At 42.9% G+C, this 25,168-nt stretch overlaps 2 protein-coding genes across 4 annotated transcripts in view; one reads left to right on the top strand and one right to left on the bottom strand.

Moving 5' to 3' along the window:
• Window positions 1–1,508, top strand: part of PALS2 (protein associated with LIN7 2, MAGUK p55 family member) — a 50,586-nt gene extending 49,078 nt beyond the window's left edge. Inside the window, 1 exon segment of the mRNA XM_033088357.1 lies at window positions 1,257–1,508. Within this exon segment, the coding sequence (XP_032944248.1) occupies window positions 1,257–1,433 (177 nt within the window). The 3' untranslated portion in view covers window positions 1,434–1,508.
• A 9,682-nt stretch (window positions 1,509–11,190) lies between these two features.
• GSDME (gasdermin E) overlaps window positions 11,191–25,168 on the bottom strand; it is a 50,286-nt gene continuing 36,308 nt past the window's right edge. For all 3 annotated transcript variants that reach the window (XM_033088923.1, XM_033088925.1, XM_033088924.1), the window contains 4 exons: window positions 22,884–23,011; window positions 21,011–21,206; window positions 15,474–15,547; window positions 11,191–12,297 (listed from right to left, as the gene is read on the bottom strand). In XM_033088923.1, coding sequence (XP_032944814.1) covers window positions 12,064–12,297; window positions 15,474–15,547; window positions 21,011–21,206; window positions 22,884–23,011 — 632 coding nt within the window. In that variant the 3' untranslated portion in view covers window positions 11,191–12,063. The remainder of the gene's footprint in view (window positions 12,298–15,473; window positions 15,548–21,010; window positions 21,207–22,883; window positions 23,012–25,168) is intronic.

Raw genomic sequence — 25,168 nt, 5'->3', positions numbered from 1 at the left:
AGTCATATTCTCCCTGTCCCACTCCCCAACTCTGCATCTTTTGCAACCACCCATTTACTCAAGCTGAAAACCCAAGAGCTATTCTTAATTCATTCATTTTCCTCACTTTTCACATTTAGCCTATCAGCTAATCCTGATGATTTTTATCACCGAAATGTATTTCCATTCTGGTGTCATTTCCATCTCCTCTGTCACCGTCATAATCCAGTGATGTCTTTCCATGGCATCTGGGTCCCCCACGACTTACTCCTTGTTCATCTCAACCTGCTGCCCCCTCTTCCTCTCTGTCCATTCTGATCTCTCAGTATCTTAAACACATCAGGGTCATTTCGCTTGAATTTTTCATTGCTGTTTCCTTTGCCTGGAATGCTTTCTCCCGCTATAGTTCTCAGTTTCAATGTCATTTACTTAGTGTCTTTGTAATCACTCTGTCTAAAGTACATCCCTTAAAATGGTTTTTGTTCCTGGTTGGTTTCTTTTATGGTACTTATTACAACTTGCAAGTTTTTGTGTTTGTCCCCTCCAGTTTAGAGTAGGAACCCACTCTGTCTTATTCATTGTTATATCCACAGATAATGAAATATAGTAGGCGCTTTTATAGGAGCTCAGTAAATATTTGAAGAATGTGTAGTGTTGTGAAATTTCAAAACACTTGTAATTTTATGAAAAGCTTTACTTGTTCATGCAGAACCCATTACTTATTTGTTCCCCCACATCGTTCCAAAATGACTAGAAATATTTTATGAAATATAAACAATGCTAGCTAAAAAAAATAAATAAATGTAAAGTGAGTCTTCCAAATGCATTTCTAAGAATCTCTTTCTTAGAGATAGGTACCAAATTTGGCTTTGAGCTTAACAACCACTACAAATTAGGTTCCATGATCTACAGAGTCCATAAGATACAAATTTTTTGAAAAGGATGATATAGTTGGGCTAGAGACTAGTCACCTGCAGTAATTCTTTTATTACCTTAGATTTCACCCTCAGATTATTGTCAGCAGCCTTTTAATTAGGAATATTATCCTAATATCAGTGAAACAGAAGATACAGGATATAAGTGCAAACATGAACACAGCTGGAAAGACTAGTATATGGACAGGTGGTAAAGTCTTTTTTTAACACTCTGCATAGATTAGATTTTGAGGATCGATATCAGAATCAAAATAAAAAATTATCAAACCTACTTACTACTTATGTTCACTTTGAGTTGGTGTATACATTCTAATACCATTTACTTTTAAAACTCTTCAACAGGACTCTGACTTGAAGAAAACAGTGGATGAAAGTGCACGAATTCAAAGAGCATACAACCACTATTTTGATTTGATCATCGTAAACGACAATCTGGACAAAGCCTTTGAGAAACTACAAACTGCCATAGAGAAACTGAGAATGGAGCCACAGTGGGTCCCCATCAGCTGGGTCTACTGATGATTCAATAAGGTTCACAATTAAAATACAACTTTTAAAAAGTGACTGCAACAAATAAACCTTTTACTGAGAAAATACATGCACAGATAGAAGATATCTGCCAAGTCCAGGCATTTTTATTGTGTGGATTGAAATACCAGTACACTATTCTGAATTTTTATATAAAATGATGTGGTTGGGAAGGTGTACTAATATATAATTTATCTTAATTTTTCTAACTTTTTATGGATAATCTTTCTATTCATATCACATAAAGAAATGCGTTGAAGCATTTTGTATATGTTTTGATTTAGTACCCTTGCCTTTTTCATCAAAGAATTTTCAAATCATTCATTCTAACGTTGGTCTCACATTTTCACTGTGATAATGAATACTTGAAATAGTTTTTGTAAAGCTGTCGTTTAGTTCAGTATTTAACTAGTGAGAGGTAGTTACTCTGATTTAGGGGAAAGTAGTGGTTATTGGCCTTCTTTCCTAATATAATTTCTTATAGAAGCAGAAATTTAATGTCAGTGCTACAGCTAGCCTAATACCATCCAAATCTGACATGAAAAGTCTGCTCAATGCTATGTAGTTTTGTTATTTCAGAGATGTGTGGCTATCCATTCTACTTTATACAGACTTATTAGGTTTCTTCCCCTTCATTTCTACCTTTAGTGAAAGAAACAAAGAGCAATACCTTGCACTCTCATTTCTTGCAATGACAGGCTGATGCTGACTTAACGTGTGTACATACACCAAGCAAGGCCGTGCAGGCTGAGAGAGTGCCTTCTCCCTTAAAACCTTACCGCAGAATGACACTTAACAGTTTATTTATTTTCACATGTAAAAGTTTATCTGACAAAAATGAACCTACTTTAGACAGTGTTTTATTAGGATATGGTCAGCAAATGTATCGCGCCTCTGCAAATTTCTGTGATGCTTAAAAATGCCTCTAAGTTTGCAGTGGGGGGTGGGGGTGGGGGTGGTGAACTGTCAGCATGTGATAGGAAGTGTGATGGGATCATTAAGGTATTTGTTCGATTTGTTGTGTTGAGAATCCAATCCACTGAATGATTTTTAAAATTTGGAAATAAGTGTTAGCTGTTTTATCTATATATAGCATATACATTATATAATACGTACATTGTATGTATTATATAATATATATACACATATATATATATTTTTTACATTTCTGTAAGGAAATGCATTATTTTGTTTAATCATTAGTAAAACAGTTCTCCTCTAGATGCATTAACATATGCAGATTTCCGGAATTCCCCTTCCTTTAGGATTCTTGGGTGGTATAAATTCTTCCTAAAACGTATTCAGAGATGCAGCTCCTCAGTAAACTAAGTTAGCCATGTTTTATATTGCTGCTAGCTTTTCACATAAACAGTATTCACACGTAAAGGGTTAGGTGCTTAAATATGGATGGTTGTCTTTGTCTGTTCATAGGCACCAGACACCGGGCTGCTGAATTTGTTCTTCCCTCACCAAAGTTGTGACATGGAATGCCAGCTGGGAGGGCTTGGAGGGAAGAGAAAATGCATGGCAACAAATAGTATACATACATTGTTTCAAATCTTTTTACAGTGAAACAAAACACTCAAGTTGTTATTGTTGAGTGGAAATCTATAGGTATTGTTTTATTCCAGAATTTCATATCCAGCACAAATTCACAGTCTTTGCCCTAGGATGGGAAATTGGTGGCAAAATGGATCTCACTCTTTTAATAACTTTGGCAACTTTTAAATGGCATGTACAGTGGTACCTCGGTGTTCGAACGTCTCCTTTGATGAACATTTCGGTTTACAAACGCAGTAAATTGTATGGATCTATGGTATCATTAGATAGTAAAATTCATGCTAAATTTGCAGTTTTAGGGGTTGATTTTAAAGATCTGGAACGGATTAATCCATCTTGCATTACTTTCTATGGGGAAACCATGCCTCGGTTTTCGAACATTTCAGAACTCGAACAGTCTTCTGGAACGGATTACGTTAGCAAACCGAGGTACCACTGTGTTTACATCACATTTCTAGTTTCTCAAAGCAACGTGAATCAAAGCAGAGTGTCAAGGTGATGTCCTATGACTCGGTGTTTCGGCACACTGTAAATTTTAAGAAATTTCATTTCCACATTCTCAGGTCTGCCTTCATGCTGCCACATGGAGCTTCTTTGAACAGCTTTGGGATCATTGTAGCAGCACAGTTTATCCACAAAATATTTCAACTAGCTTGGCAAAATAGAGGATTTTTACATCACATATATTTTTAGTTTTATCGTACGGTATAAAAATGCATGTTATTTAGAAAAGAGTCTACATTTAAAGGAATTATTTCTATTATAAATGGTATTCATCACTAACTACTTGGTTACTATATACTAAGGTCCCTCCGAGTATGAAATAAAACGATGCATTTTAGTTCATTTCAGCCTAGATGCCAGATTTAAAGACTGTACATTTAGAAAATTTCATTGATCTCAATAAAGAATCATTGAACTTGAAACTCACTTCCCATCTGAGTCTGCAGGAACCAGCCGAGCCCTGCTGGGCAAGGATTCCCAGTGGTCCCAGGGTTCCCACAGCAATGAGAGTATAGTTGTGATCAAGACGTGTGAACTTCTCTTGTGGGAAAGGGCCAAGATAATTAGCTTTACTGAAGAGAAAATGGTTTAAAGTGATGTTGAACAGTTGGTCGTAGTTAAAATACACACATACATGCATGAGCTTTGGGAAACGTGATGTGCCAATACGTTAATGCACCTGAGGATTCCTTGTGGGCAGGTGAGTGTGGCTGCATTCAGCATTCAGGGCATGACTATATACAACTAAGTATATGCATTTTTTTTTTTTTAATTTTCAAATGTACAAATACCCTGGAAAAGTTACTGAACCGTAACTAGTGGATTATATGTGATGCACTATAAGTAGAATTTCACCTTTATTACAGCCATGCCTTGATTATGCGTTCTCAATTTCTGTTTGATATTTGGGTAATATCAACTATCCAAAACATCAGGACTTGATTTACGTTTCCCAATTCTAACTATATAATTGCTGAGCATAGCTTACTAAAAATTGTTATCATAAACTCACTGTGACTACAGAAATAGTAGCCTAAGACCTAAAGATTCTAGAATCTAGTAAAATTTATTTATAATAGCATATAAGGACAAGTTTTCCTTAAAAGAGCAAATTGGTTATTAACACAAATTTAGAAAACAATGCAAATAAGCAATAAAATACAATAGTGTGGCATTATAGATTATGGCGAGATACTAGCTGCTTTGACAATAAAAGATGATCTTTGAATTAAAAATTTATTAAGTTAGTACTTATTTTTATTTATAACAACAAGTGTCATGGTTGTGATTGGTGGTGATTTTCAAGATGGATAGCCATGGTGTTAGGCACAATTATTTTGAATTGGTAAACACTGAACATAAAAGTTTGAAAATTGCTCAAAATAATGATCTACTTAACATTGTACTTTTATGACTTCTGAAACAACACTCCATTTTTCCAGAAATCACAGGCTAGACAGCCAATAATTTTATAGTAATGAATCTTTATACTAAATATGGAAAAAGCAATCCTGAAGTTTTATGTATATAGATAGCAGGTCATTTTTTAAATGTTTGAGTCACCATATATATAATATATATACAGCTATGTGTATAATATGTAAATTCTCCCAAAATAAATGAATAAATATATTCACCCATGTAATCATAACTAGTGTTCTGAAATTTTTAATTACTCCCAAATTCTTAGACATTCTGAAACTTTTTCCACATTGTTTTAAAGGGCTTTGTTTTAACTCGAGGCAGATACTAATCTTTTTTTTTTGAAAAAAATACATGAGGCATTAAGCTCAGAAAGTTATCATTATAACTTAATTTCCTTAAGGAAAACGAGTCCTAAAAGAAAACCTCTTGGGAAATACTTATTTAAAGCTTCTAATGAATTTGTGACACGGTTCAAGCTTAGAGATTATACCTGCCCTCCTGTTCCAAAGAATTTACTGGGAGAATTCATCTAATAACATCTGTAATAACATTTTGAGTTCTTGGGAGAAATTCAGTATTTTAAATGATAGGATTATTGTATATAGTACAAGTGACTGTTATTCACAAACTTAAGAATACAATTGACTAATAATTCAGCCTCATACCAGTTTTTATGTAAATATACATTGTATACTTGAGGAAGATAATGATTCTGTAATTTTTTAAGGTAAGACTATTTTTAAAATGCATTTTTGTTAGCTTTAAGTTTTATTCATTTTTTTAATATTCCCCATAATTTGTCATGTTACTTTCTGTGTTCCTGCAATTATTTAGTGCACAGAATAAAATATGAGTCCTTAATACACCAAAAACTGAAGGAAATGATGATATCTCATTTCTAAAGTAAGAATTTAAAAGCATGTTTTTCACACTTCTGCAATACACTGCACTACTGTCTTTAAAATAGTCTCTCTTTTGATAAAAACAGAGATTGTGTATTTCTATTGGCTGGGATCCTAATTCTGACTCCTCTCCATGTGATCTTTGATAAAATTGATATCTCCCTTTACTTTTAATATTCCATTTGTTACATAAGGCTAACTTAATATTTTGTCTTCAGCTTAAATTACAAGAAGTAATTTGTAACTCTAAATGCTATACTGGAAAATACTGTGCTACTTTGTTTATTATATGTATTCGCTTCTTATTATCTTTTAGTTCTTTTTAAAGTGTACCTCTTTCAGAGGTAACATAGTGAATGGTGTACGCCATTTAGGAATCCTAGCTCCAGTTTAAAACGGCTCTGAGCGTGTAGTTCCAGCTTGGAAGAGGGTTTGTTCTGCTCTCTTCGTGGCCCGGGTGAGGAGATCCATTTTAATTTAGAATCCCATTCTAAGTCCAGACCTTTAGCAGGTCCTTGCTGCCAACCAGACCACTCACAAATCAAATTTAAGTAAGCAATCCAGTACTCTTATATCAGAAAACATGCTGATTTTGCCCCTTAAAGCTCCCCTACCCTATTCTTATTCCTGAAATTTATCACTGCAGCCCATATTGTTTAAAAAGTGTCTTTTTCTTTATAGAGAAAAACATTCCATTAGGTCATTAGTGGACCTCTAATCCAACATGAATGCACTGTAGTTACATTCTCTTTGTAATTGCTTCGCGGCTATTGGCTGATAATGCAGTGATACATCTGCCTTGCCTCCACACCAAAGTCCGTCAGAAGTGTGATCCTCTCTTTTTTATTTTATTTTATTTTTTTACTACTAGCGTTTACTGTTTTCTAATCTCCGGCACAAACTGAATGAACACCTCTACACACAATTCACATAAATATGCTACTGATAGCTTGGGAAGTTAAATGACTCAATGCTTATAAACCTGTCTTGAGTCCCACTGGACAGGCTATACCATAGAGCAGAAGCCAAAGGGTCTTATTTTAAACGCTGGAAATTGAGGTCTTCATTGTACTTCAGAAACAGCAAGCCAGGGGTAGAAACAAAATGACAGGCCATACCTGAAATTTGGCTTTCCTCCTGTCAAGGTGACCCAGGAGACTTGGAGCAAGAGGAAGAAAGCATAGCATTAAAAATTCCTCAGCCTTAAGTTACCAGTGTTAACCCAGAAGTTACTACCAGATGTGGTTTTCATCTTATCTTTAAAACGGAGAGGTAGGCAGTAAGTAGTATGAGTAACATTGCTTGGAACATGCAAGACTTGTTCTGATGAGCATGGTCCAATGCCTTCGTCTGCTCAGGTCGAACCAGACTCGAATAGCTCATCTCCATCTGTAATTGAAATACAAGATAAATATTTCTTTTGTCTGTGTGCTCTGTTTAAAAAAGAACTACTGACTCCTCTTTCTTCAGTAACATTGATTTTTACAGAAGTGGTGTCTTGGATTTTGCTGTAGAAGACTGAGCTCTAGGCGTCAGCAACAAGTGTCATTTTCTACCTGTTACACTGAGCTCTGTTAGAGCCCATGATAAGTATTTGTTGTTGATGAGTATTTGTTGCTTTGGGGGATTTTTTTTCCACCTGTTTCATTTGGTATACCTTTATTTTGAACACAAATGCATGCTCTTTTTAACCTCTACTCTTTCAAGTGATTGTAGAAGAAAACATTTTTTTTCTTTAATGGAGGACAAAATGCTTGTGAGCAACCTAAAAATCAACGCTGAACAAGCTGCTAAAGTAAGTTTCTGATGAAAAAGTTTAAAAAGAAAGATTAATTGCTACTACTATCCAAATAATTGTACTACTAGTTCCTGTATAAAAGAAACATTACTGTACTTGCATAAATAAAATTTCCCTGCAATACAATTAAGTATTGATTTTTCAGAAACTTTCCCTATAGATTTTTCTTTTCACATATTTCCATATGTTGTCCAAAAAATTGCTGAAATGTTCAATCTGTGAGGTTGCATATGCCTGGTAAAATATTTTTGTATGTAAAAAAGAAATAAATATTTAATATTGGAAAAATGCAGTGTTTCATTTATAGGTAGGACTAAGGCTGAGAGATAATAAACTACAGAGAATATGAGATTAGCTTTGGTCATTTCCTTAAAATGCTGATAGTCTTTGTAAAAAGCCTCTAATGGTATTTAGTTTTTCCCACCAATATAAATATATAAATTTTTTATCTGCCTCTTCTTTAACAAAGAAACTCTATTGTTTCCTCTGTCCCAGCCCAAGCTTTCAAAGACAACATACTCAAGGAAAGAAGTTCAGAGACAGGGAAGATTAAAATACACGATCAAGAAAAGGCCTCTGCTTAGATGGCATGGGATGATACTAGGACCATTTCCCAGCTAGCCAAGAAAGAGGCCAGTACCTGCTGTGGCCTTCGGTGAAAGGGAGGCGGACCCAGCAGGCTGGCCAAGAGATGAAGGCATGACTGGGTGAGTGCCGGAAGCCTGTTTCCAGAAAAGATACTTAGCAACTCTTTCCCAAGTTGGTTTATGGAGTTCCATGCCTCATAGTTCAGAAATTGCTAGTCCGATGTATTTCTGATACCTCCAAAAGAATTAGATTTTATATACAGTAGGTCCTAGAATAATGTCATTTCATTCTAATGTTGATGATGGAGGAAAAAAATCAATTCCTGTCCGGGGCCACTGCCTGGAGTTTGCACATTCTCCCCATGTGTGTGAATTTTCTCCAGGGACTCCCATTTCCTCATACATCCCAAAGATGTGCAAGTTATGTGAGTTGCTGTGTCTGTACTATCCCAATCTGAGTGAGTGTGGGTGTGAGTGGCCCTGGGATGGAAGGGTGTCTTGTCCAGGGCAGCGCCCTGAGCTTCCAGGAGAGGCTCCAGCCGCCCACGACCCTGGACTGGAACACGTGGTTGGAAAAGAATTCTCATACTTGTTTTTATCCATCTTTCTTAAGTATGTGTAGATCACATGTACTTCAGTGTTTAATATTAGAAGTGTTTGGGGACTTTGTTTAGAAGTTTGGTGATGTTTTTGTGACCAGAAATACGCTGTAGGAACTTGACCATTATTTATATCAATTAGCCCGTGGTAGAATTGGTTTCATTATACATCATTTCACGTAAAGTCAGTTTCCAAGAATCATTATCGACATCATTAAGTGAGGACTTACTGTAGTTCATTCTTCCATCGTATACTACCTGTCAGTTTTCTGTCGCTGCAGTAACAAATTACCACAACCTTAGCAGCTTCAAACACAAACTCATCCTCAGTGGAGTGGGTCTGAAATGCAGCTCTCGGCAGGATGCCTCCCAGGCCTGCCCGGGCTCTTACCTGGAGGAGAACCAGTTTCCAGGCACTTGCGGGCTGGCAGACTCAGCCCCATGCAGTTGTAGAAAGCAAGTCCCCTCACTGGCTACGGGAGGGACTGCCCTCTCGTCCCTGAACGTCTCGTTTTCAGAGCCAGCAACAGCACTGAATCCCTGTCATGCCTCGTCTTGTCTGCCTTTTCTTTGTCAGCGGCTCTCACTGACGCTCCGCCTTCTTTAAGGGCCCACCCAGATAATTCAAGGATAATCTGCCCATCTCAAGGTCTCTAACCATAAGAACACTTGTAAAGTCCCTTTTTGCCGCGTAAAGTAACATGTTCACAGGTTGCAGGGATTATTAGGTCACGGACTCCTTTGAGGGGCACTTCCTGGGCCACATCACACGTGCTAATGCCAGGGTTTCTTCTTGCATCTGTTTATGAAAGAAGTGGTCATGAAAACATCAGAGTGAAGGTGGCTGCCCTGTTCTGTTCTAGGAAATACTACTCTTTACTGTTTTCTAGGTGACCAGACCTACTAGAACTTGTTTCCAAATAGAATCATTTAAAAAGATACATGGTTCTTGATCTCAAACAGTAAATAGAGGTACCTTTAAAATGACTAATAGTATTTAATGAGGATACCAGTTAGAAGACCCTTGTGGAGGCCCAGTGTCACCTTCACCCACCACGTCCCAGCGGAGGTCTGCTGGGAAGCTGGCAGGAACTGTGTCAGGGACACCCGTAGCAGCAGAAGGCTACATCCTTTGCAGTAGGTGATTTAACACAATCCAACAGGATAACTGGCCAGTGTTAGGATAGTGGTGGAAACAGCCAAAATGCCTTAGTTGCCTGTTTGATGTATCCCAAACTGGTTGGGCACTTGCTGAAATGGCAGCTTTTCTTGCTGTCTGAAGTGTGTCTGTATTTTTTAGTGTTTTTTTTTTTTTTTTTTTAGAATACATATGTAATTCTAACAGGAATAGAAGGATGAACCCGCCCCCGCCCCCAGACCTCTCCCCACCTTTTGCCCCAACCTCTAATCCTCTCCCCAAAGGAGACACTGAGGGGTTTCTATGAATTCTTAAATGGCGTTTTCCATGCATTGTGACACATGTGTATCTTTTTTTCATACAAGTAGATTCATATTATACATGCTGTGTATAGTTCTTTTTTTATTAGTTTCAGGTATACAAAACAGCATAATAATTAGACATTTACACCCCTCACAAAGTGATAACTCCCCCAAGTCTACTACCCATCTGACACTGTACACAGCTATTACAGTACCATTGACTATATTCTCTATGCTGGACTTTACATCTTGTGAATATATATATATGTATATATATACACACATATATTTAATTATAGTAGACATTCAATATTATATTAGTTTCAGGTATACAGCTCAGTGATTAGGCATTTATATAATCGATGAAGTGATCCCCCGATAAGTCCAGTACCTGTCTGGCACCCTCCATACATAGTCTTTACAACATTATTCATTCCCCATACTATACTTCACATCCCCATGACTATTTTGTGACTACCAATTTGTACTTTCTAATCCCTTTGCCTTCTCCCCCATCCCCCAACCCCCTCCCATTTAGCAACCATCAGTCTTTCTCTGTATCTATGAATCTGTTTCTGTTTTGTTTGCTCGTTTATTTTGTTCTTTACATTCTACATATAAGTGAAATCATTGATATTTGTCTTTCTCAGTCTGACTTATTTCACTTAGCATAATACCCTTTAGGTCCATCCATGTTGTTGTAAATGATAAGATTTCATTCTTTTTTATGGCAGAGTAATACTCCATTGCATAAATGTACCAGAATTTCTTTATGCAGTCGTCTATTGATGGGCATTTCGGTTGTTTCCATATCTTGGCTATTGTGAATAGTGCTTCCTTGAACATAGGGGTGCATGTATCTTCTCGAATTAGTGTTTTGGGTTTCTTTGGATAAATACCCAGGAGTGGAATTGCTGGGTCATAAGGTAGTTCTAATTCTTTGAAGAACTTCCGTACTGTTTCCTATAATGGCTGCACCAATCTGCAATCCCACCAACAGTGCATGAGTGTTCCTTTTTCTCTACACCCTATAGTTTGTTCTTTATACTTATTTCAGAAAACCAGACAAAAAGACATGGATAGTGCCACCATTTTAGTACAACTATTTTCACTTTTGCATATTTTACAAATCTGACATCCAGAATGCATGGGAAATCAGCACATTGTTTTCGACATAGAATTTGTGTGCTCATCAAAGCATGGCAAAGCCAAATAAAATGCAAAAGCTAGACCCCCTAAGGGTGTCCTGCTATTAGATTTTTTTAGCATAATTTTGTTTAGCAGAAGAATATATGTACTCTCATGGAATTTACAGTTCATTTTTCAGTCACTGCATAGCATGCAGCACGTTCAGAACATAGCCTTCTATGAAGAGAAATTGCCTTCTCACAGCATTCACAATTTAAAATGAATTTTTGGATCCTAGTGTCAGACCGATCTGTTTTTGTATAACAGGAAGAAAGTGGGAAATATAAGTGATCAATGGACCCATTTTTCTGTGGAAAAATGGTCTGTGCACTGGCTTAGAAGTTCCAGCTCTCTGGGTGTTGGAGTTTAACTTGTGCACCAAATCACAGGCACAGGAGGGCCTCTGATGAACAAGAAGCCATTCATGGAGTGCTTGGTGGCTAAACACGAGGGGATTCACAGTGCAGACAGCCACCACTTCTCAAACTCGTGTGTAAATTCATTTCCTTGCTCAGCTTTGAACGGGGATCTGACCTAGGCTCCTGAGTAGCATCTTAACGATGCTGAAAAGTACCCGTCCTTGGGCTGATAACATGTACTTGTGATGCACACGTGACATTATTGATGTGCTCTGCCTAACGCACAGAGTCCATTCAGGCTTATATAGAGAACAAGTGGGAAAACATTAGGGACTTTGCACGTGCCAGCTTTCACAGACGACTGCTGTCGCTCCAGGTTCACGTCGGCTGTGGCAAGCAGGCTCTGCACCACCCCAAACCTCTCTGTATCTCTCAGAGGAGCCAGGGCTGCGTCTTCAAGGTCAGATTCTCCATCAACAGACAGCACACGGAGCTGAAATGGCACATTTAAACACACCCACTGAAAAAAGTTGGAAAAAACCCACATCTTTGGATAGTAATGCACTTCTAGCTAATTATGAAAAAAAATAAGTTGTTTGAAATTCCCCAAATGGAGTGAGAAAACCCTGAAGATATAATAAGATATATTTGACCCAGGCCAGGATCTCAGGCCTGATTTTTTTCCAGTTTGCCTGGAGTCCCCTGTCTGAATCCCCACTTTCTGATCTCTACCTGCTACTAGATCCATTAAGTCCAGTAGATGAGAAAGGCCAGAGTGTGCCTTTCTCATCCACATAGTATGCACGGTTTGTTTGGGTTACTTTAATGAAGATCTTAGAATGTCTTATGCTTGCACAAACCCCTCAGCATGGTAGGTGCCACAGTTTATTTAAGCTTCCTGCCCAAGAACCTTTGCTCTTCCTCCTACCTGGGTAATCTTCCTCCAAAGGCCCATGTGGACCTTTTCTTCTTGTCTCTCGGTTGAAATGCTACCTCAGAAGGGCCTTTCCCAGTCCCCTCTCCAGCCATCTACCCCCTACCACAGCCACTATTACGTTATTATATTGTCTTCAGATGCTTCTGTTATCTGAAACTATCTTCTTGATATTCACTGTTTCATCTGTTTCCTAAAACCAAAGCTGCTCAGGAGAGCAGGAGCCAGGTCGGTCAGTGTCCACTCCCCCGGCCTAGAACACAGACCCGCAGGGAGCTGAATGAATGTGAGCGTGTAGGGAGGGCACTTCGGACACCACACTAATTGCAGCTGCTCAAAACATTTGAACCTCTGCTGTTAGGGTCTTAATCAGTGCCTATGACAATTTATTTTTAAATCTCCAGTAATTACAAATTTGCCAGTAGATTTGATTTTGAAATAGGCATTCAGAACCAGATGAGATAAATCTGAAGGGAATCCTAACATATTCCCGAAGTGTTCTCAGAAGTAACCTTACTGAAATATGCAGCTGGCCCCGCTAGCCGAAGGGCAGCAGTGATTTGCATACAAAAGTGCTCATATGTCTGTTATCAAAATCAGCCTTACGAATGGACGCCTTGGAGACGGGCCAAATACAACTCACACAGTGTACCCACAGGCTTAACGGTACCATTTGGCCCAGGGTGTGAACTATCGATTATGCTAGAAAGTGGGTTAGGCCTGCTCTTTCAGCACAAGCACCACATTCCCGGAGGTTTAAGTAAGAAAGCTCCACATGGGGCCGGCGGAAGGCTGCCAGCTGCACAGCGGGCGCTGGGTCTGGTGGAGAAGGGCTGAGCAGCATCCAGCTTCCTGCTCTGAACGTCTGCCAACCCAAGTGCCCACAGGCACTTCTAGGTATGAAAGAGATTATAGTCACTGAAGAGGGGAGGCGAAATTAACATTCTCTGTTGATGATGCTAAGTCACCTTCTTTCCAGTTCTTTTACCAGTTTGGCAAATGTGCGAGCGTGTCTGACACTGTTCTCCCAAAAGCCCTTCAGAAAGGCTGTCCAGGATCCTCAGGCCACCAGACAAGAAAAGACAGGCGTGCAGGTAGATTTTATACCGAGTGCCAAGTAAATCCCTGTGAGAAACACCTGATACCTGAATGCCTTCAGGAGGCAGAAGCCGCTCTGTCTTCAGACTTGCTGCCATATCGAGGGAGATGATGCAATGATGCTTGGGACCGTCTTTAAAGAAAACTTGTTTCTTTGTGTTGAACAGCCTATGAAGGCCAACAACGGACTCCCTGGGTGGGAAGTTTTGTGCCAAAGTAGACCACCCGCCATTCTGGAACGCCGTGCGTGTCCTAAGGGCTACTGTTAGAACCCCAACAGGGCAGAACGCGGAAGCAACACAAAGATCAATCCAGAGCTGGTCTGCGAGGAAGGTGACGAGGAAGCGGGAGTTTGTTGGGAGAGGGAGTTAGCGAGTGTGGCCGTGGCAGTCTTTTCTTCTGTCTGTACTTCCGGAAGGCAGCTGCTGGCTGTAAGCACTTGGTAAGGGCTCCGCTGGGCTGCACCCCAGAGCTCGGCTGTGGAAGCGAGCTGCTGTCGTGCTCATCACGGCAGGCAACTCAGTGATGAAACCTTTCCACAGCCAAACGACACCACCAGGTTTTACACTCGGCCGCCCACCGGACACACGTGCTGGCACATTTTCAGCCAGTTCAGGTTTTGTGGTCAAAGCACAAGAATGCAGCATTCCTCTGGGTGGGTAGAATCTGCTTCTGGTTGTGAATGACATGGAAACTGTTCCTGGGAATAAAGAATGCCTTGCTGCCGTCTTCCCATGTCTTTGCTGTGCAGAGAAGTACCCAAGGCACTAAGCACAGTGCTCAGAGTTTCCCAGGGTGGATGGGTAACACATTTCAGGGTCCCAGCGAGGCAGTCCACCCCAATACCTGCTTCCCAGGTCTGGGAGCAGAGCTCTGAGCTTTGGTCCTCTGGGCCTACACAGCATGCTGACCTTGGCTTTTAGTAACCGGGCCTGAAAACGATCCAGTCGGTATGCTCTGCTCCTCTGCCCGAGGCTGTGCAACACGTGCAGAAGCCACATTAGCATGCTGCTCCATCAGAGTGGTCTCTGGGCAGCCCAACGAGGGTCCCTTTTAGTAGTGACCCAATTTGTAATTTTACAAGGAAAAGCTTAATCTTGAGTCTCCCCAGGCTAAGCTCATCGTTACCTAACTTTTGCTCTTGCCATGACATTTCCTGAGGGCACACAGCTAATGATATTCCTAGGAGAGAATGAAATGTCTCTCTGACACAAAGCAGTCCTCTGGAATACCTCCCTGGTAGAATCTGGTGCAGAGCTAAATCAAACGGGTCTAGCCAAAGAGCTGCCTAATACGGCGCCACACTCCTTCCCTGCAGTGCTGCATCAGGCCTTGCCTGAAATTCTCTCCAGACGATGAGAAAAGCATGAGTTTTGGAATCTAAAGACAAGGTGGGAGTTCCAGCCCTACTAGCAAGTTCTTTGAACAAATCCTTTCTCTTTTTGCCTCAGTCTTCCTGTGAGGGGGTGTGGGTGGGTGTAAACAAGTGAGGTTAATAGTGACACCGGTTTAACCTATTTTGAAAGGCTGTTGTGGGTGGGAAAGCCTACACGTGTTGTATCAGCTGTTAGGTGTCCCTTTCCTCCTCATTTGCCCATTCCTGCCCATCACATGGTCCAGTCTGTGACGTTTCTTACCAAGTGGCACAGCGTAGGAATAATCTGGAGCTGACAGCAGGTGCCCAGCAAAGCTGCGGCATTATCTGGCATTTCTGCAAGAGACAAAAATCAGTCACTGTCCAAAAAAAAAAGCATCTGTGGGAACAAAGCCATCCCCTGCACTGTACATAATTCTAATTTATATTTTGGTGCTCTCCAGCAAGCCAGGCAGAGTTTGTGCTGAGTAATTGTTGGATGGATGGCTGGATGGATGGATGAATAGAGCTAAAGAGGCGGCAAAGGGCTTTTAGAAAACAGGTGTAGAAACCAGGTAACCAGCTCTGTGTTCACCAGGGGATCTTCTTTGACATTCAATTTGCAAATCAGGAAGAACTGTAGACTCAGGGAAAAGCAAATCAGCATGGAAAAGAAGGAAGAACCTGGGATTTGGTGACAAAAGAGGTATGACTGAGCCCCACTGCAATATATTTGAGGTGTGACCTTGAATACACCTCTCTGAGCACGTTTCCTCAACTGACTGACCATATGTATGTTTTTGCATATATCAGAGGAGTAAGTAAACTATAAAGGCTTTTACACCCAGGTCATCAGTCATTTTTAGGCGGAAAATGCACTGTAGCCTGAGAAGGCGGTGGGTGGCCCAGTGCAGCCTCCGGGCCCAGGATGGTGCAGGGCCCTGGCCCACCTCTCGCTTGCTCGCTCAGCAGCAGGAGCTGGCGCAGAGCTGTGTGATGCCTGCACTCCACCAGAAGGTCCCTGGCAAGCCCCGGAAAAAGGAAATCCAGGTCAGTGTTACTCCAAATGGATTTTAGATTCCTCCCAGGGCAAAACAGATGCAATTCCTAAAAGGACCCACTCCCTTGGGACACAGCCTTTGAGCTGAAAAGGCGAAAGAGAAAAAGAGTCACCCGCTGAATGGTCTGGCCCGGGGCCATGTATGCACTCTCTCCATCTCCTGCATTCGTGAGCAGCCTTCTTTATAAATGGTGGCGTGTCAATGAGGCTGTCACCCTGCAGAGAGCAATGAAACACGGCCCTTTCCCAACAGAGGAGGGCTGCGAGGAGGTGGGGGCAGCCCAGGGGAGGGTCCTGCGAGAGAACTCCCTAAAAGTGCATTTAACTGCTTGTGCATTTGCCCACAGAGAGGGTCCACAGTTGTCAACCAATTCTCAAGGAGGCTCTTACCCCAAATCAGGAAGATGAAGACAGTAAGTACACTCACATGTGGCCTGGTGGAGAGATCACAGGGCTGGGGAGGGCGGGGACAAAGTCACCTGGCAAATGATGGAGCCCTGGCTGAGCCAGCGTCACAGCAACTTGTTCAGGTGGCCAGTCCCTAAGTGTCAGGTGGCTCCTGAGTCCCAGGGAATCATCATCATCCCTTATTCTTGGAAACATTTTTGTTCCATGTGACTCAGGTGGTCATTCACTGCTTTGAGCATGGTGCTAGGGACCCCGGGATGGAAGAACAGCCTCTGCGTTACAGAGCTTACCGACTCATTTTACTACTAGACTCGGATTTCCTCGAGGGCGGGTTGATGATTTTCTCCCACCTCAGCACTGAGCAGTGCCTAAAACGTAGTGCAGGCTTGTTCAGTGTTTCTTGAATTGAAATGACTTATTTTGATTGCTCTTTCATAGTTTGACTCTTGTACAAATGAGACCTGGGGAGTTCGTGCTTAAGGTCACAGAGAAGCGGAGGAAGTGCTCTGGGAGACAGGCCAGACTGAAAAGCTTCAAACAAGTGAAGCACAAGAGGCCAGTTTCCACGGCGACATAGGAAGAGCCTGAACTCACCTCCTCCCACCATGCCCTAAAGCCACAGCTACAAGGAACAGTTTTCTCGGAGAAAAACCGAAAAACTACCTGAGTCACTCCTACCCATCTGGTGAACAAGAAAAAACCGATATCAGACCAGGTAGGAAAGGCTGAGACACACTCTCGCCATAAACCCCATCCTCAGTTTGGTGACTCACAATTGAGAGGGAACTCTCAACCCACCCTCTGCTTGGGGTTGTGAAGGGTTTAAACACTACATCAGGCACCCCGACTTGAAGACCTACAAGAGAGATGAGCCCCCCAAACATCTAGCTTTGAGCAATTGGGCAAGAAAAAGAAATAAAAGGCATACAAATTGGAAAGAAGTAAAGCTGTCACTATTTGAAAAATGAAATGTTATTATATATAGCAAATCTTAGATTCCACCAAAAAAACTGTTAGAACTAATAAATTCAGTAAAGTTGCAGGATACGAAAGAAATATACAAAAACCTGCATTTCTGTACACTGATAAGAATGAGAAAGAGAAATTAAGAAAACAATCCCATTTACAATCGCATCAAAAAGAATAAAATACCTAAGAATAAATTTAACCAAGGAGAAGAATCACCTGCACACTGAAAACTTTAAGATACTGATGAAAGAGGTTGAAAAAGGCACAAATGAATGGGAAGATATTCCATGTTCATGTGCTGGAAGAGTTAACATTGTTAAAATGTCCATACTACCCAAAGCAACCTACAGATTCAGTGCATTCCCTGTCAAAATTCCAGTGGCATTTTTCACAGAAATAGAATAAACAATCCTAAAATTTGTATGGAACCACAAAAGACTCCAAAGAGACAAAGAAATCTTGAGAAAGAACAACAAAGTTGGAAGCAATATGCTCCCTGATTTCAAACTATGTCACAAAGCTCTAGTAATCAAAGCAGTTATGGTATTGGCATAAAAACAGACACACAGATCAATGAATCAGAACATAGAGCCCAGAAATAACCCACATATATATGTTCAATTAATTTATGACAAAAGAACCAAGAATATACAATCGAGTCTCTTCAGTAAATGGTGTTGGGAAAACAGGACCACGACCTTACACGGTATACAAAATTACCTCAAAATAGATTAAAGATTTGAACATAAGGCCTGAACCATAAAACTCCTAGAAGAAAACATAGGCTCTTTGACATTGCTCTTGGTGATTTTTTGGATTTGAAAACAAAAGCAAAAACAACAAAAGCAAAAATAAACAAGTGGGATGACATAAAGCTAAAAGCTTCTGCACAGCAAAGGAAACCATCAACCAAATGAAAAGGCAACCTACCCAATGGGGAAAAAAATTTTGTAAATCATATGTCTGATAAGAGGTTAATATCCAAAATATATAAAGAACTCACAAATTCAATAGCAAAAACCCAAATAATTGATTAAAAAATTGGCAGAGGATCTGAATAGACATTTTTCCAGAGAAGACAGACAGATGGCCACGAGGTACATAAAAAGGCATTCAACATCACTAATCATCAGGGAAATTCAAATCACAATCACAATGAGATACCACCTCACACCTGTCAGAATGGCTATTATCAAAAAGACAAGAAATAACAAACGTTGGCAAGGATGTGGAGGAAAGGGAGCCCTTGTGCATTGTTGGTGGGAATGTAAATTGGTGCAGCCGCTATGGAAAACAGGATCCAGCAATCCCACTTCTGGGTATTTATCCAAAGAAAATGAAAGTACTAACTGGAAAAGAGATATGCACCCCTACGTTCACTGCAGCATTACTTACAATAGCTAAGACACGAAGAAAACCTAAGTGTCCATCAGTGGATAAAGAAAATGTGGTATACATATACAATGGACTACTACTGAGCCATAAAAACAGAAAACCTTGCCACTTTTGACAACCTTGGCGAATGGTTGTACCTTGAGGGTATTATGCTAAGTGAAATAAGTCAGAGAAAGACAAATACAATATGATCTCACATATATGTGAAATTTATAAAAAGCTCATAGATGCAGACAACATCTTGGCGGTTGCCAAATTGGAGGTGGGAGGTGCGAAATAGGTGAAAATGGTTAAAACGTACAAACTTGCAGCTATAAAATAAATAAGTCATGGAGATGTAATATACAGCATGGTGACTGTAGTTAACAGTACCGTATCGTATATTTGAAAGTTGCTAAGAGTAAATCTTAAAAGTTCTCATCACAAGAAAAAAATTATAACTATGGTGATGGATGTTAACTGGACATATTGTGATCATTTTGCAATCTACACAAATATCGATTATGCTGTACACCTGAATCAATATCATGTTATGTCAATTACATCTCAATGAAGAAAAAGGTAAGCACTAATAAAACCAAAAACTGGTGTTAAAATTATTTTGAAAGCTGGACCTAGGACTCAAAAAGAGGCCATTTTCTGTTCCAGCACTTTCCCCAGATTCTAAGGAGAGAAGACTATTTATTGTAGGAGGGAAAGGCCAACTCAGAGGGCTGAGGATTAACAAGAGCACTAATGAAAGAGCTTTCCACTGACCTGACATGTAAATGAGATCTCAGTTCCGAGAGATGCGAACGGGCATCTGTCTAGGTTTAGAAATCGGCTGCAGATATTTTCAGCTGCACACAAAGATTTTACTACCCGTGAGTTTCTAGGCTCAGGCGGCAGGGGACTGTGGTGCATGGCAGTGTTGGCCGTGTGCATGCCACCTACCTGACACTACGAATCCCGCCTATTGACACAAATACTTCAGTGCGTAATAGGAAGTAATAGGGTCAGTGAAGGAAAGCTGGAGAAGTCCAGCCTGTGTATTAGCCCCCGATCGAATGCCTGCATTTAAAGACTAACACACTGATGTTGACACGGAGAAAGGTCTCTGATGGCGGCCCACAGGGCTCGGTGTCCTGTCCCCGTCAGTGCTTTTATCCACGACTTGGAACAGGACACGGAGCGTACATTCAGCAGCATATAGAGAGCTGGGAGGGGCACGCTCTTTCAATTCCTTACAAATGGAAACTTCCGGGGCCTCCAGTCCCGTGTGGTGCTGGGAAAGAACCACGAATACAGGAGGAACTCAGTGCCCTGACGGTCTCAGTGCGAGAGGAAGTTGGGACTGGCACGGGGCTGGTTGGCCGGGTCTTGTCTGCTGGAGAAGGAACTCAAAGCCCGTTTCCTCTCACAGGACGACCACCCTGACAGCACAGCCCCTCCGGCATGCTGGGGTTTGGAAGGGGGTGGGGGAGCAGTGGCAGGGCCGCTCCAGGACGGCTCTGCAAGCTGTAGGGCTGCTGGGCCGGCCTCCTAATGCATCGCGACGCTCCCCTCGGCCTCCCTGCGCTAGTGGCCACTGTGCTCGCTCGCGGTGGGGCCGAAAGTTCGCAAAGAGGAACGAGGACCACGAAGGATCAGAAGGAGTGAAGCACTGGAGGACAGAGCAGCCGCCCTACGAAAGCCAGCGCCGCCAGCGCCACCAGCACCGCCAGGGCTAGCGTGGGAGTCACGGCGTGTGTGGGTGAGGGGGTGTGCCCGTGCACGGCCCTCCCTGGGGAGAAAGAGAAGTGCTCTCCGAGAGAGTGCAGGAGGATGGCAGTGGACAGGCCTTCGTCACGCCCAGGTCCGTGACTTTTCATGGAAACCATGGAAACCGCCTCAGCCTTCCACTTCCTCATCCTCCCCATGCTGCCCAAAGGAAGGGAACCATCTGGTCCAATCTCAACAGTAAGCAAACCAATTTCAAAGCAACAACAGTATTTTTCTTGTTCCCGTACCTGCTAGCGCACTGACCAAGAAGTAGGCCACAGAAAAGAGCTTCAGGTTGCTGGCGGCGTCCAACGGGCAGGGACACTCTCCCCGCACACTGCACCCAACAAGCTGCAGGAAAGCTGTGAGGTCCTGCTGCTGTGGGGGCTTCAGTGCCCCCAGTATGGCCGACGGGGGTGACAGGCCGCTGACCATGTCGTCACACTGCAGCGGGAAGGAGAAAGAGGCAGACGTGAAGAAGCCAGAGGCCAAGCTGGGTGCCATGATGTATCACCAACCCCTTACCCTTTGTCATTTCCCGACTGACACAAGACCCTGCACTCTTCTCTGTGCTTGGCGACCACCAATCCCCTGGGTTACATTTTCTCTTAAGAAGACAGTAAACTGAGCCTCGCCCTGTGCATTCATGGTGGGGGGGTGGGGGAGGGGGACAGGCACGCAGGAGCTGCAGGGTGGACTGTTCCGGGGCAGGGCAGGGTCTGTGGGGTTGCACCGGGAACGAGCGATTACACGCAGAACTAAGGAGGGGAACATAAAAGCATTGTCCCATCATGGTTCTCAAGCGTTAAACTTGGCACTGGGCCCCCAGCCACGTTCCCAACTGGGCCCAGGACAGCGTCATCCATCGCATGGGACATGCAGGGAAGTGGGGGTCCTGCGGGTCGGGGGGGCCCTTGTGCTGGCCACCCTGGCCCCACCCAGCCAGTTGTGCTCCATCGTAGCCCCCACGTCTAGACCCATTTGTATGAGAGCCCAGCGGCCTCCCCCCACCCAGGCAGCTGATGCTGTCCCCACGGGGTGCTGGCCTGACATTTCCCTCTTGGAAGGAGAGGTTTTAGGAACTAAAAGTCAGTGGGGTTTCTGAAACACTTGTGTTCTCCCTGGGGCTGGCACGCCCTCCCATAAGCTCCGCAGCCTCCAGAACCCGCAGATGTCCTGGGCTGCTGGGCTGTTTCAAAAACTACAGTTTCTGTCACTGGTAACTAAGCTCTTCTGGCACAATCCAATTTTAAGAGGGAAAAATAGTGCGAATGTTCCTTTGACCCTCTGCATAACAGAAAAAATACAACTCGTAAAAATCAGGTTTACGGCATAGGGGACATAGAGCAGAAAGTCTGGGTGGGTGGAGGTTGGCAGCTGGGGTGTCCCGCACCAATTTTACAACCAATAGTCAAGGAACTCACACTCCCCAGAAAATCCCTCTGCTGCAAAACACCAAGGCCTGCTTTCCAACATGTTCTAAATAGAGCAGGTTGGCTTGTTGGACTCTGCCACATAGCCCCTTGTAGTGGGTTGAACATTGCCGACACCCCAAATATATGTCCACCTGGAACTTCAGAATGTGACCTTGCTTGGAATAAGAGTGTTTGCAGATGTAACTAAGGTGAGGATCTCGAGATGAGATCCTCCTCAATTGGGGTGGGTCCTAAATGCACCAGTGGGTGTCCTTTGAAAAACAGAAAAGGAGACGACCCAGGAGGAGGTGATGGGAAGGCAGTCTACACTGGAGCAACACAGCCACAAGCCGAGGAACGCCAGGAGCCACCAGGCGCGGGAGAGGCAGGGGAGGAGGGCTCTGCCTGCTGACACCTTCCTGCCAGAACTATACGAGAGTAAATTCTGTTTTAAGCAAGACGTCCGTGGGAATTTGTTACGTAGCCCTAGGGACCCCTAGAGTCCTGAAGTCAGCTACCTTTCTGCATTTAGAAAACAAAGGACCTGGGAATAAGAAATAAGAGAAGCTGTAGGTTTCAAAGGAGGTGGGGAAATTTTAAACACAGTTTTATCCCAGCTCAAAGCCTTGTCCTCAAAGGCCAGCCCATCCACCTGTCCGGAAAGCCCAGGTGGAGACACTGCGCCCTGATACACCACTGGTCTTACCACTTGTTCCAGGACCACGAGGAGCTCTTCATCAAACAGGACCGCCTGGAGGACGCCCCTCAACGCCGCCTGGTGGTGCTCGGGCAGCTCCACAAAGGGCTGGAAACTCCTCTCCAAGGGCAGGGTCACTGAAAGCAGCAGAACCCCCGGTCTCGTGACTGCTGTGCGTGTCTCAGAACAGGGACAGCAACTCTTGCTGTTTTAGCGCTCATTGTCCTCAGTTCTTTCACAGACACTTCCAGCTGCACAGTCAGTCGTGGAGCTCGGAAATAAAGGACCTGGAGTTCAATACCACCCTGCGTGTTTTTCAGTAACCACTCAAACTACTAGTAGGGGCAGCGGGGCAGGAAAAGAAAGAAAAGGAAGAGGGCTGCCCAGTTTTGTGTCAGACTTCACTCGTTTTTTTCTGATGACGCATAAACATGAAGTCTAATCCATTATTTTTCTGGAAAAGTCATTTAGACTCCTTCAGCGTGATTTCTGTAGAAGTAAATCATCAAGGCTGAGTCACTCAACATCATTCAGTACTTTTACAATGCTTCTGAGCCATGCAAATTCCAAAATATATTATTTTTTCAAGGCTTCCTTAACATATGTTGTGGGTTTTGTATCCTTTGATATGTGATGCATGCATTTCAGAGAGGCTGGTGCCCTATTTTCATGGCAAACACAGCTACTCCACTTTGCCCATTCTAGCCCCTGTCCCATCCTGGAGAATGGGTGCACAGGCCCACTTGCCTGGGCTGCTCACATCCTCTGCAGGATGCTTGAGCCTCTTCCCTTAGAATCTTCCTTTAAAAAAAAACAAAATAGACAGCAAAAAGCTTCTACTGTGTTTCTCCGGAAATAAGACCTAGCTGGACAATCAGTTCTAATGCATCTTTTGGAGCAAACATTAATATAAGACTTGGTCTTACATTATGTAAGACCCGGTCTTGTATTATAGTAAAATAAGACTGGGTCTTATATTAATTTTTGCTCCAAAAGACGCATTAGAGCTGATTGTCCGGGTAGGTCTTATTTTAGGGGAAACACGGTAGTAAATCAGCCTCAGTGGCGATTTAAAAGCTTTTGTGTGCAGGGACACATACTAACACATAAATGTACCACCTCTGCTGATGGCAAATTCCAGCAAAGGGTTGTAGAGATTCCCAGGGAGAGGAGCATATCACATTGGTGACTGACGTATTCAAAACCTGCCCTAGAAACACAGCGAGGTCTTTGCCGCTCCAGCCTGGAGAGAAGAGCTGCCCTGGTTGGTCGAGGGTCCGAGGGCACAAAGGCCAGGCCAGCCCCCACCCTACTCTTGCCTCCCCGCTCTACCCCGAGCTGACCAGAATGGCCCACTTACAGGGTCAACTGGTAGGAAAGGAAATTATAAGAAAGCTGCAGCTCACAGTCTCGTCACTTCCCTGCAGCACAGCTCAAGGCTGCAGGGCCACTGCTTCTGGGGTTCTGACCTGTGACATCATGACATCGACAGTGCTTACACAGCAGCAGAGACTCGCAGCCCATTCTCAGTCTGGAGGAAGCAGAGGAGGGGCCTGCATAAACCGGGACCGCCTTAATTTAAGATTGGGCTTTCACTGTCATTACTTACAACATATGTTTTGCTACAGAAACAAAGGCATGTGGTTTGGGACACTGAAGCCCCACTGTGCGTCTCATCTGAGCCTTCAAGCCAGAGCTGCTCCTCACTCTTTCTAAGCTCTTACACAGTTACTTGTTTCTCCTTTTCCTTGCCCATCTCTTCTGCTGTATACTGCACTCCCACCCTACTCCCACCCTACTCCTGCCCCTCCCCCCCAAAAAAATTTTTTAAACATAAAATGCTGTGAAGAGCAAAAGGAATCGCTGCAGGCAAGCGACAGGTCCTTCTCCTCCCTGGATGCCATGGCACCATACGGCCTCGTGCCAGGTGGATAAAGAGCCTCCAAGAGACATTTTGCGATGCTGACAAAGCGTTGCTTGTCTTGGCAGTAAAGCCTGGAATATAATGAAACAGATGCAAAACTTGGGTTCTCTCTCCTTACTGCTGACTAGCTATTCTTAGCAGTCAGCAAGGCTTCTGTGGTGAAAATGGGTAAAAAATGCCAGGCCCCTGACTTACACTCTTCAGTCTCCGGCCTCTTTCTCCAAACATGACACCCAAGACCTGAGGTTCCCTAAGGTCCACCCACCGTGACTCCTGCTGAGTGGACGAGGCCTGACGCTGAGGCACCGTCCTCTGTTCTCCAGTGTTTTCTGTGGAGTCACGAGGCGTCACCACTCCTGACGGCCCATCA

The sequence above is a fragment of the Rhinolophus ferrumequinum genome, chromosome 20 (genome assembly GCF_004115265.2).
Source record: "Rhinolophus ferrumequinum isolate MPI-CBG mRhiFer1 chromosome 20, mRhiFer1_v1.p, whole genome shotgun sequence".
NCBI classification, from domain to species: Eukaryota; Metazoa; Chordata; class Mammalia; order Chiroptera; family Rhinolophidae; genus Rhinolophus; species Rhinolophus ferrumequinum.
The sequence above is the reverse complement of the archived record's forward strand: the minus strand, read 5'-3'. Positions and strand labels throughout refer to the sequence as shown.